Source organism: Rutidosis leptorrhynchoides, chromosome 5 (assembly GCF_046630445.1).
Source record: "Rutidosis leptorrhynchoides isolate AG116_Rl617_1_P2 chromosome 5, CSIRO_AGI_Rlap_v1, whole genome shotgun sequence".
Lineage (NCBI taxonomy): Eukaryota > Viridiplantae > Streptophyta > Magnoliopsida > Asterales > Asteraceae > Rutidosis > Rutidosis leptorrhynchoides.
The window spans coordinates 98646392-98659617 of NC_092337.1; the positions used below are offsets into that span (position 1 = coordinate 98646392).

The window sequence follows — 13226 nt, forward strand, 5'->3', positions numbered from 1 at the left end:
TCTATTCAACTATGTCTTCGACTTCTGTTGAATAGTACAAATGATGTAGACCATACAAGAAACTATTATGCTTGTAATGGAGCATAATTCATCTAAGTGTTGTATGCTGCTACCAGCGATGCTGGTTCTTCTACTGGTTCACCTGATCTTCACAATTTGCTGGGCACTCATCCTGTGCTGGTTGAAGAATACTGTCTACTTTGTGCTAGTAGACCAGGCAGCATACTGGGACACTTGATACATCACCAAATGCTGTCTATACATAAATAAACCTATGCTGGCTTGGAAGAATTATCTTTAATCTTTCTTCACTAGGAAGAATTCCATGAAGTAGTGAAATTGCATCAAATTGTTTCAAAACCTTATTGTTTTGAAATGTTGACTTCACTAGTATTGAACTAGCTTGTGGCACAAAGTCTCTTACTTTGATTATTCTTCACAAGTAGTAATCCTTGGATTTGAGATAAGCCTCAAATCTTAGTTTCCACACATCAATATCCATCTTATCAAAGATTGGTGCTTCTTTTACCAACTCTTCCAAGTATCTCATATTTTGAGTTGATCCGAGAATCGTTGACTCAAGTTTTTGCACAAAACAAATTTGAAACTTTCACAATCGTTTATAGAGCAATGATTTGAGAAACCGCTCTGATACCAATTGTAAGTAACTAGAGGGGGGTGAATAGTTACTTGATATGTTTTTAATACTTTTTCGATTGATCACCAAATTCGATTAACTTTGATCAGCCAATTCAACTCAAACTTGATGTGTGTAGTGTGTATGTTCAAAATGATAAATGAAATAAGGTAAAGAATATAGACACAAGGATTTATAGTGGTTCCGGTGGATGTTAACTAATCCACCTTAATCCACTCCCCGATTACACTAATCAGGATTTGTTGCTTCAGTAAGCACTTTTCTCCAAACCCGGTGGAGATCCGATTTACAAGTCTTCAACTTCTTTGGTAGACAACAAACCTAATCTTTCTATCCCTTTGAAAGATCAACTCCAACCTAGATCAACTTGTCTTCACCTTGGACAAGTATTAATCTTCAAATGAGATTAATCAACTTCCTAAGTCCCTTTAAGGAAGTAGATCACTAAGCTAGCCTATGCTTCTACTAATTGAAGTTACAAGACTTATACACTTTGTAATGATGATCCTAAGACAATACTAGGACATCCATTACACTAAGTAAACTCACAAGATTAATGATTTTGATTAGTAAGTTTACAACAACCAAATTCTATATCTATAAGATCATAGAATCTTCTCTTTCTTGATCACATTTGAGTAGTAGTTAGAGCCCTTATGATCTCTGGAAATATGCCTTTGAAATATGTAAGAGGGTCAGCTTCAAATGCTCTTTAATGATTGCCTTTTATAGTGGGATTCAAAAAGTAGTCGTTGACACACGGTTGCCTGCACGGTCGACCGTGGTTTGACTGTACGTGCTCCAGTCCAAATTTAGTATATGTTGTATAGCCGTTTGAATCAAATTTGAACACCACATTTTGGCACCTTTACTCCTCCTAGCACCTGCAAAAGAAACCAAACATCCTATACAAGTACTATATGCATTAAGTGTGTGAGATTTGGTCTTATTGCATGAAAGTGACATAACACTCCATTAGTGGTAAACCCAACATTCTTGGAGAAGTGTCTTGATTGATATTTTGGGAAATCTCAGTTTGGTCAAGACTTAGTTACTCACATTAATGCCTTTGGTTCAATTCTAAAGACTAGTCACTATGTCATTAACTTCCTAGTTTCAATTAATCATAAATCATGTTCATTTGGGTTTAGGTAGAGATTAATTGAATGATGTCTTTATAAGATAATCATGAAGTATATAGAGATATCAAAGTTAATTCATTCTTGAATAAGCAATCACACTTAGTTACTTAGACCAAATAGACAATTGACTATAATTTCATTGTGAATCAATTTACACTTAATTTGTTGGAGTAGACTAGTTACTTGAATCCTAACTAGTAAGCACATAGCAAGCATGTTAATCAAGTTGATAAATTTATGAGTATTAAATATATTAGCAAGTAGCAAGTAATACTCACACATAGCAAGAGATAGTTACTATAAGATCAATCATATAGATATTTGCACAACTTGTAATTTAAGCTTATAGCAAGCTTACTTGCAATATAACATATTGCATGATTAATGTGTAAGCACACATTAATGTCCAAAACATTCACAAGGTAAGAGCAATCTCTAGTTGGGACTTGGTGACCATCCTAAATGTATCTAAGTATATTTTAGGATTATAAGTCATTACTAGTTATACTTGACAGCATTGTTTCTCATTTAGCCTTAATTAATCGCTAAGTCATTTTCAATAACAATTATTGTTCTAGTGACATTGGCTTAAGTGTGTTGGTACTTGATGATCATACTAAGGATGTCTAGATAAGAATTAAGATCACATGTTATTATTTAACACTTATGTGTTAAGCCTAATCTTGGTTAATTTGTCATTAAGACGTCATTAGGCATAACTAACCACAATTAGTGTTTTTATGATAAAAACTCAATTGAGTATGGAGAAGGCATCTATTCTAAGCATGTTAAGAAAGGTTTCATGAATTATAGATGTCAGGAACTAGTCAAACTTTATTTGGTCAAAATTGGTAACAGAGAAAACTGCGGTCGCACTGCGGTTGACCGTGGTGGCGACCGTGCAACTTGTTTTCACAAAACTACGTTGCAATTAAATTTGGGGTTCTACGGCTGGTTGTGCGGTCGACCGTACCTTGACCGTGTATTTAGCTGATCTTTTAATTTCATTCTTTAAGCTATGTTTGACTTGGTCATTTGCAAGATAAAGTCTGGATTAGTGACCTTGTAGGTTTTATGTTAAGATGTCAGTCATCACTTATGCATATGTATGTGTCATCATCAAAACATATTATTTGGTTAATCATACTTAAGTTTGTCATTTAGTTCATTAACCAACATTCAACCAACATTCTCCCCCTTTTTGATGATTACAAACATATAAGTGATGAGGGACATTTTGCTATAAATACGCAAGTGTTAACAATCACTTGTTTCCATCTTTCTCCCCCTTTTGTCGAAGCAAAAAGTTTAGCTCCCCCTAGAACTAAGCTCGCCCTTAGAACAAAGCTCCCCCTTAAATTGTGCACGTTGGAAAAACATTTATTAAAACATAACAAGCACACATTTTATTCAAGTCACATACTAAACATAGATAACTCATACATAGATAATTTATAACAGTCAGAAAAGTTCAATTATCATGCTGAGAGGAGTGACCCTTGTCCTTGTCCTTGTCCTTAAGTCGTGACAATCTTCGACCAAGTATTAGAATGTTTCCATGAATTACATTATTTTGTCCCTGTGTCGAAAGAGAACAAAAGTTGGGTGGATTTTCAAGAGGAGGTTCTTGAATCTGCTTGGTTGAAGCTTTGCATATTGGATATGAAGAGACTTGAATGGAATGGTGAAACGGAGATGTCATTCCAACATATGCGAATAGTTTGGTCAGATGGAGACCATACAGAAACGATATATGGGAATGTTGAGCTACATGTTGCATTCTTAATGCCATGACGTGTGCAACATTTACTTTGGTAGAGTTCAGGAGACCATACGAAGGTGATTTCATTTGCATCAAGTCGATCCAGTAGTTCTCCCTTTTCGTAAACATTTGCAGTGATGATCTGTTGCCAGAGATCATATGTTGATGCAAGATGTTGACGAAGGAATCCATCCTTTTTGATGTATTCGGGTTTAAGAGTTCCGTTACACATAATGTCTATTGCATTGTCTCTCTTTACCCATTCAGGAAATTCATTGAATGAATTTGGTTTTAGAAAGAATGTTCGCCCTTCATTCGGAACATCCATAATATTTCCAAATTCTTTAAGCATTAATGAATGACTTCTTCCATAAAGAGAAACTGATATTTTCTCATTATTTGGTGAGAATTGAAAATTCTCATAGAGTTCATTGATGTAAAGAGGATAAAGTGTACCTCTTAGATTGAGAAAAATATCTCACTTGATGTTTGAGAAGCTTTCAAGAGAGTAGGTAGTAAGATGATGTGTAAGAACTTCTCTCCCTTCAACAATAGACCTCATTGTGAAGAACTTTTGCTTTGCAAAGAGATATTTGGAGAAATTGATGTGGGGTGAATTTGTTGAATGTATTTGCTTTAATAGACAAATGATAAATGTTGTCTAGTAAACTATGATGGGTAGGTAGCTAAATTTAGAGCACTTTGACAGAGATATCAATTTGTTTTTTTGCAATCTATTGATCATTGAATTTGTGTAAGAGTGTTAGGACAAATTAATTTTGTTAGGTGTTCTGCGGTCGAATCACGGTCGATCGCGGGAGTAGCCGTACAGTGGCAGATTTATCTTTTTTGCATGGGTATACAAGCAAAATCAATTTAAACACACAATAAACATAACATTACTAATTATCTTACACATAATTGTTTAGTGCCAACATTTAAGCACTTCACAGAGCACACAAGTATTCAATAAAGATCATTATCCCAAACACACAAGTTATGACCTACTGCAAGAGATTGTTTTCACAAATCCTTTCAATGCTTTCTTGAACCTAGAGTGATTCTCGCTAATCTCTTCCTCCCTCTTAAGAATCTTGTCAATATTGTTTTCAAAATTCGAGTTCACGAATTCTTGATGTTCCTTTAAGTTTGCCTCCTCATCTTCTATTCCTTCTTCATCTGATTCCTCCTCCGGTTGATAGTTCTCAATCTCATCGAGATCCTCTTGAAGACTTGATCTTCTTCCACGAGAGGAATCTGATAGATGACCACTTCGAATAATAGCCGACCTATCTAGTGGCTCGAATGAAGGTTGTTGAACAATAGCGTGAGTTACCTTGAGGTAGCTAAACAAACTATTCAGATGCATTCCATAAGGAAGAGATCTAGTTGATTCAGTCATCAGGTTACTCATTCGGGACGCCATCAGAAATGCCACATTAATTTCCATGTTTAATTCAATTGCCCACATGACATAAATTTGAGTGACATGAATGTGGGAGCGGTTTCCTAGCCTACAGTAGATGTTGTGCTCAATGATTTTGTTCAGAATATCAAGATCTGACCGAAGATCCTTTCTGGTTAGTCCCTTAGATAGGATTTCAGAGTGATTGGCGTTAGTTTTGCAGAGCAGGGTTAATGCATCGGTAGCTTGAATAAATTCAGGAAGATGTTCTAGCTTGTGTCTGCTGCTGTAGAACTCCATTCCTTCAGTAGGTACTCTCAGAATTTCACCAAAGGTTTTGAGAGGATATTCCCACCATTTTTTGTTAAGATGAAATCTTACCACCTTAGTTTCGGAGTTAAAACTAAAGTTGGCATAGAATTCTCTTATCAGCTCAGGATATATAGGTCCATTGATTAGTACGAAAGAAGCTAGATTCCTTTGAAACATCTTGTCAATTATTTCAGGGAATGCTTCAAGGTTTATGATTCTTCCTTTTGCTATCGTTCTTTCTTTGAGCCATTTCTTGTTGTATAATGTACGTTGTCTTGCATCAGCTGGAGGATCATATCTTTTCTCACCGCCTCTTAATTGAGCATCCCTTGTTCTTGCCATTTTCTACACGGTGATACTTCAAATTAATTCAAGGTGTATAATTTCAATTGTAGGCAACAAGTTTTGCAAACTTTAATTATCATCAATACTTAGATGTTTTGATGTTAATGTTCTTCACATTTTCACTCTTCATTAGTGTCAATGAGTTTGCAACTAGATTAAGATTTTCACAAAGTTCATTTGTGTTCTAGACTTTTGAGATCATCATCAACACATGTTTTGACATCCAACATTATTACACTCAAATTGCAACAATGTCATTTATATCATATGAACAATGATTCTATGAAAATTTAACCTAGATGTATAATGAACCCTAGAATTATTCAATGTTAAATTAACGCATAGATAGGTACTATTACAATCGTTTCCAAGTTGTTCTTCAAGAACAATTTTGATTGTTTGCATCAATTTAAGTTTTGATTCATTCTAGTTAGGGTTTCTTCATAACCTTAATTCATCATACAAACACAATTGAATGCCAGGAAAGCAAGGATTAATCATACCGAAAGTATGAATTGAGATTGAAGGAATGAGCGTTCTTCTTCGTGCGGTCGATCTCCTCAGCCGTGTGCAAAGTGCATGTGTTTTGAAGTGAGTGGGAGTGAAGTAAAAGTGAGGGTTTTATTTAATTTAAAAACAGAATCAGACCACGCACTTTGCACATGTTTGTACCTCTTTCTATGGTAGTAATTGTTTTCATCATGGTGTGACATTTCTAGGTGATTCACTTCATTTAGGAAGCTAAATACAGTAATTAAACTTTCTATTACACATTTAGAGATTTAATTTTGGGACATGCTTTATATTCCTCTGATCCAATTTGAGCCTTTATGGTCATTATTGAGTGATTTCAGTCGGTTAATGAATAGTATATGTTCATGTAAAAAAGGTATTCGAGTAGTTTAAGTTTGACTTTAAAATACCTGAGTTTAGTTATGTTATTGTGTGATAATGAGATGCCACCTAGTTTGGATTACATCAAAGTGATGAAAACAATAATATTTGTTTGTTACTATAATATGTAAAGATCTAAGTGGTTAGTGTAACTTTAAGTTAAGGCAATTTGGATAACATAAAATTGATGATAACAATATTATTTGTTTGTTAATGTAATATGTAAAGATCTAAGACTTTGTTCCTGAGTTAATATTTAAAAGGAAATTTAAATAAAATGGTGTTGTCAAATAATCGCAAGGAGGTTTCCCTAGGCATATAAGCATACACTTCTTTCTTTCATTTTTCAATGTGAGACACAATTAATCGATTAGCTCTAACAATAGCAAGAACTAGAGGCTCCATTCCTGTTTTTCAAAAAAAAAATCATGTAGATTTATTAAGATGTCAATGTCAATTTCGTTGACTTTGAACTTTGAAGAATGGTTAAAAACTAATTCTGAAATCCACACTTCACAGCATTCAACAAGCATAAATACCAATCTTATACTATTTGACAATAGGTTTTAACATTATTTAATAACATTCATTAAGTGAAACCTTTTTATAGGTAAATACATGAATAAGTATTTCAATAAATTGATTGATATAAACAGATATACACATATATTAATAAAAAAGTTATAAAGTTATTTTTGATTATATAATGAATGATTATAATATGCTTAGGATGCATATTATTTATTCGAAATATAATCCATTCGAAATAAAGGAACAAATACCATTTTCCGATTTAGAATAAGGAATAAACTTTGTGCAACACCCAACCTTCATCTTCTCCGGCCATTCAATCATCATCTTCTCCGGCCAATCTTCTTACGGACGATGATGTAATCTCAATGTTGAAGCCATACGGCTATTTGTTTACAAAGTCGAGTGATATTCGAGTAACTTCGTTCCTAATCTTCAATTTTCCAGATACATGGTCTCGTGATGATTTCCGGAGAGTTTTCAAGAATTACGGGTCTCTCAAAGACGTGTATTTTGCACGTAAGAGATTATCGAGCGGCCAACGTTTCGGATATGTCTGTTTTGAAGGCATTTCAAATATTGATTCTTTTGCAAGAGGGTTAAACACCATACAAGTTAATGGGAGATGGATTCGTGCTTACAAGGCTTTGGAGAGGAATATAGATAAACATTCATCGAGTAAGGATCGAGTTTTCAATCTGAATATTGATGGTTATGAAGAGTTCCCACCTGCTCCCTGGAATCGGGGATCGTCAAAACCATCAAGATGGGAAGGGAAAAGCTTTGCAGAATCACTTACAGGGTTTAACCATAACTCCAAGTTGTCTCATATTCCTATTTCTAATCACATCGAGATAAAAGTTGGGGGTAAATGGATCGTATTCGATCTCCCTGATTCGGTAAGCAATCACAATCTCGTTTTTAGCTTAAACAATGATCGGTTATCCTGGTCTCTGGTTGAAATGAATAAGCTTAGAGTCGATGTCGCTGATGGAGGTTTTCAATCGGAACCGGCCAAAGATAAATATGTGGGTGATAATGAATAGTCAGGTGAGGGTAATGAATCGTCAAGTGAGAATAAGCAATCATCAAATATGGGTGAGATTAATCGATCCTATGATGAAGAAAACAAGGGAAATCCTGTTGATGAACAGAGTAATTGTGTACCTACAGAGGGATTCGATGAGGTAGAAGATGGTAAGATCATGCCGCCTGAAAACAATGATAACTGGGCTCCATCCGACGATCCTTCAGCATCGGTATCCACACCGGAAGTAGACGACGGTCTGATGTCGGATGCAGTTCAAAGGCTGAGGGACTCTGTTACGTCTTCCAAGGTGGGCTGCGCTGGTTCCGATGAAAATAACTGCACGCGTGATTCTGGTTCCTTGAAAGTTCCAATGAATTCTCAAAACCATTTTGGGCCGGTTCAAGCATTTGGGCCGGACTGTCCTTTTGTTTCTGAATTGGACAGTTATTCTTCAAATGGGCTGGGCCTGAGCCCAGACGAACGTGACGTGGGTGATTGTGTCGTGACCTCTAATTCAACACATACCGCGTTTGCTCGTTTTCGTGCTTAAGGAAAAAAAAAGTTCATCCTCTGATTAAAAGTCGCTTCATTAAATATGTTTGGGGAAGGAGAAATATGAAACGTTGCAGAGGTCGGGATAATTTTTGATGGCACGAAAGATATTTTATCGAGAATGTGATGAAAGACTCGGAAGAGGACGATGTTTGTTGCTCATGTTGCTCCTCCTGCGCGTCATCGGATTCGGAAACATAGTTTAGCTAGATAGTCGCCATGCGTTGACTTTAGTGTCCTTGTGCTAGTGTGTTTCATTTAGTGTACATCTTTTCAATGATTTAACAATATATTGAGAATATATCAAAGCTTTAAATAGCTCTCATATATGGTAGAGTGACGAAAGAATTTTGAGACTAATTTTTAATCAATAAGTGTAATTGGTTAAGGATATAACACTTATTGTGCGTTTAGACATAATGATTATATATTGAATGGTTCATAATAGAAATGATTCAAACTCGTTCTAAATGATAATAATACGTGTTTGATAGTGAATGAACATTATAAATGACATAAAATTACCGTAGTAACCTCTTATATTAATAAATAATTTTTTTTAATTTTCATAACTTTTCGGGGTATAATTTAAAAACAGTATTAAGAAATGAAGGTAGTTAATAGTTAGAGATAATTTCAGCACTAATCTTTGTTTCATTTAGCATCACTTATCAATTAAATGTTACAAACAAACGCGTCGAATGCTGAATATTCATCATTCCGCGTCAAACCATTCAACTGAAAGGCAACCAACACAGCCTTAGTAAGAATGGGCTTTCAGCTTTCTTGAAATTAATGTCATGCTATTAGCACTCTTGTTCTAAGCCCATATATTCTAAGATGTAAGTAAGTTAATCAAAGATGTAATATGAAAGTTTAATGTGTACAGACACAGATCATGAAGGAGTATCCATCAAAGTTGACTGTAGTGTTCTTTTACAGCTTAATAGTGAGTATTTTGGCTGCAATTGTGGAAGCTTTTATCGAACCAAATTCAAGTGCTTGGAAAATCAAGCCTGATATAGCCTTGGTCTCAATTTTATGTTCGGTAAGTACCTAAACTTTTGGTTATCGCGGTTATATAATCATTATAATGGTTCTAAGAGGTTTTTAGTTGGTTTTTTGAGTCGTGCAGGGTGTGTTTGGTTCATGTTTGAGTAATAGTGTCCATACATGGGTGATACGATTAAAAGGACCATTATTTGTCGCTATGTTTAAGACATTGTCAATCGCTATAGCAGTTGGAATGGGCGTTATGTTCCTTGGGGATGATCTTTATCTTGGAAGGTAATATGACACATAAATTGTTGGTTATATGTTTCCTTATTAAAAAGAGTATATTCATTAACTTGTATGTATGTTGTTAATGAAGTCTCATTGGTGCAACAATTATAACGATTGGATGTTGTTAGGAATTTACGGCCTCACTAATTCCCAACACCCAGCCCAATGATAACAGTAAAGAACAATACACAACACAAGATTTAACGTGGAAACTCCAAAACAGGAGAAAAATCACCGGCCCTCAAAGAGAGAAATATACTATATCACAAATTGTTACAATGATATAGACAACTCCCTTAAGCCAACTACACTCTCCAAAATATTTAACTAATACAACTCTCAAACAAGGGTAAGAAAGAAAGAAATAATCAAATACTTAAAGTGTATTGATTGGTGCAATTTGGAATGAAGACTTAGCCCTCCTTTTATAACCAAGTCACATACCTCCAACTTCTTCCTCCCACCTATGTGGGATAACATCCATTCACAAATACAAAGCAACTATATCCATTTCTTCTAACCAAAACTATAACCAACAAATCTCCACCTTTTGGATAGAAGAAGATAACCGTGCTTCCACTTTGCAAAAGAAACCGATGTAGATACTTCCTCGACGACAACTTCAAGATCCTCATCTTCATGCCGCTAACATTACCTCTAACCCAAGAAATAAAATTTGCATCTTCATCGAACATTGTCAAGACCCGACAATCATTGTCATAACAGACAATCATAACTCTAAACAGAATTAGCATACTCCACCATAAAGAGTATAGCACTTAGAATATCACATTCCAAGCATTTTATATCGGCACATGTTGTATACCCAGCTGAACTATTATGGTGCAACTTCCTGTTTGGCTTTCCCTGAAAGTTTCATCAGCTACAACATCTGTTTCCACCACACAACCTTGCATCAACGCCAAACCAATGCCCATGTTCAATTTGTGGAACCGCTAACGAACATCCCTTTCCATGGTGGCACGGACACACCATGAGGATAACGTGACTTAAGAGGAATTTGTCACTCTCCGTAACAATGGAGACATCATTAGCGCCTTTGGAGCCATTTGCCGAATTAGCTCCACCTGGACAATTAACCCTTACATGTCCAGTCTTCCAGCACTTCCAGTATACCAGATTCTTCCCAGAGTTTCTCTTTCGCCTATCCGAACACAACACTATCGTATCTCCTGATGACGAGACCCCGTTACCTTTCAGTCTTTTCTCCTCGGATAGGAGCTTGCTAGTAACGTCTTCAAACTTCAGAGTTTTCTTCCCATACATCAAAATAGGTTTCATGTGTTCATAAGACGATGATAAAGATAATATCAACCTCAAAGCTTTATCTTCATCATCCGTTTTAACTCTAATAGCCTCCAGTTCTGAAACAATACCGTTAAGAATACTTAGATGATCTGAAATCTTTGAGCCCTCATCCATACGCAGAGTATGAAATTGTTCTTTAAGACACAACCGATTTGAGATGCCCTTACCCTGGTACAACTGCTCTAGTTTAACCCAAAGCTCCTTTGCCGTTGATAACCCATGCACATTTGCAAGCACGTTCTTTGCAAGACACAAACGAATCGCACTTGCTGCCCTCAAATCCATATCATCCCATTCTTCTTCATCGAACTTACTGCTAGAATCACTGCCGGGAACAAATGTGGGTTTACCTTTCAATGCCTTGTGTAACCCGGACTGAATCAACACATCCTTGACTTGAACCTGCCATAAGCCAAAATTGATCATCCCATCAAATTTCCCTACATCAAACCTCATTGGACTGAACTTCGACATCGTATCCGTATCCTATAAACAACACTTTCTCTGATTTTGCTCACGTTTCGAATAGCCAAAAGATGTAGCAGGTAGCAAGGACCCTTTAAATCGGAAATCCACAACTCGCCACTAACAAATCCAACTATTACTACGAATTAGAAAAAATATTGTCTAATCAGATATCCTATACGATTAATAGAACTCGTTTCTGATGTGGACGATCCACTCCCGTGGCAACCACAGAGCATACTCCGACTCCTATAACCGAGACCCCCGTCAAACCTGACGCTCTGATACCAGTTGTTGGGAAATTACGGCCTCACTAATTCCCAACACTCAGCCCAATGATAACAGTAAAAAAATAAGAAAAATACACAACACAAGATTTAACGTGGAAACTCCAAAACAGGAGAAAAACCACCGGCCCCCAAAGAAAGAAATACACTATATCACAAATTTTTACAATGATATAGACGACTCTCTTAAGCCCACTACACTCTCCAAAATATTTAACTAATACAACTCTCAAAAAAGGATAAGAAAGAAAGAAATAATCAAATACTTAAAGTGTATTGATTGGTGCAATTTGGAATGAAGACTTAGCCCTACTTTTATAACCAAGTCACCTACCTCCAACTTCTTCCTCCCACCTATGTGGGATAACATCCTTTCACAAATACAAAGCAACTATATCCATTTCTTCTAACCAAAACTATAACCAACATATACTGTGATGTGGGGCAAAGCAAAAGAGAGCATAATTAAAGACAAAGTTATAAATTTAGAGTCATCCTCAACAGGCACATCACCATTGTTGCAAAACTACAAAGACGGGGATGTGGAAAGAAGATAAATCGACGATCCTTGTTACTTGATTGTATAAATGTGGAAAGAAGATAAAGTAGTTATCCTTGAAATTGTATAATTGTATATAAAATGAAGAAGGAGAAGTGGCAAGTTGGGGAAAATGGAAGTAATTTATTTTTTCTTTTCTTTGAATTTTCTTTTTACAAACATTACGATCACATAGAAATATGAACATTAAAAAAATACAATTTGTGAAAATGTTATTATTTTGGTGAGAAAACGATCGAAGAAATAACATATAACATCCATCGTGATGAATCCTATTTTCGAGCGTTCTTTTAGGATTTAAAAATTAGCGTCTAGAAATTAGCGTTCATAAATTAGGTTTTTGACCGTTGTTAGCCGTTGTTTAATCTTTGACCGTTTTAGATCTGTTGCAATAGTACACGAAGTAAATTCGTTGCGACATTTGTTGTGACGGCTGTCTCGATCGTTTACTTACAACAGTGGTTACTAAGCAATGTTGTCGGAGTTGTCGGTGGTAATGGTAGAACGCAAAAATGTTGTCGAAATTGCAAGGTGTCACCGAAGTTGCATGTATTTGCCGAAAACGGTGTTTAGATACCATCGACTAAACAAATCGTGTTCTTCCCCTCATCCTCTCTCTCTCTCTGTCTCGTCCCTCTTCTTCATTTTATCACTTAGTCGAAATTCAAATT

At 35.7% G+C, this 13226-nt stretch overlaps 1 protein-coding gene across 1 annotated transcript; it reads left to right on the top strand.

Moving 5' to 3' along the window:
- The first annotated feature begins 9529 nt into the window (after window positions 1–9529).
- LOC139848869 (WAT1-related protein At3g28050-like) lies at window positions 9530–10043 on the top strand. The gene is made up of 3 exons (XM_071838554.1): window positions 9530–9679; window positions 9767–9918; window positions 10004–10043. The coding sequence occupies exons 1-3, from the start codon at window positions 9530–9532 to the stop codon at window positions 10041–10043; spliced, it is 342 nt and encodes a 113-aa protein (XP_071694655.1).
- The last annotated feature ends 3183 nt before the right edge of the window (window positions 10044–13226 follow it).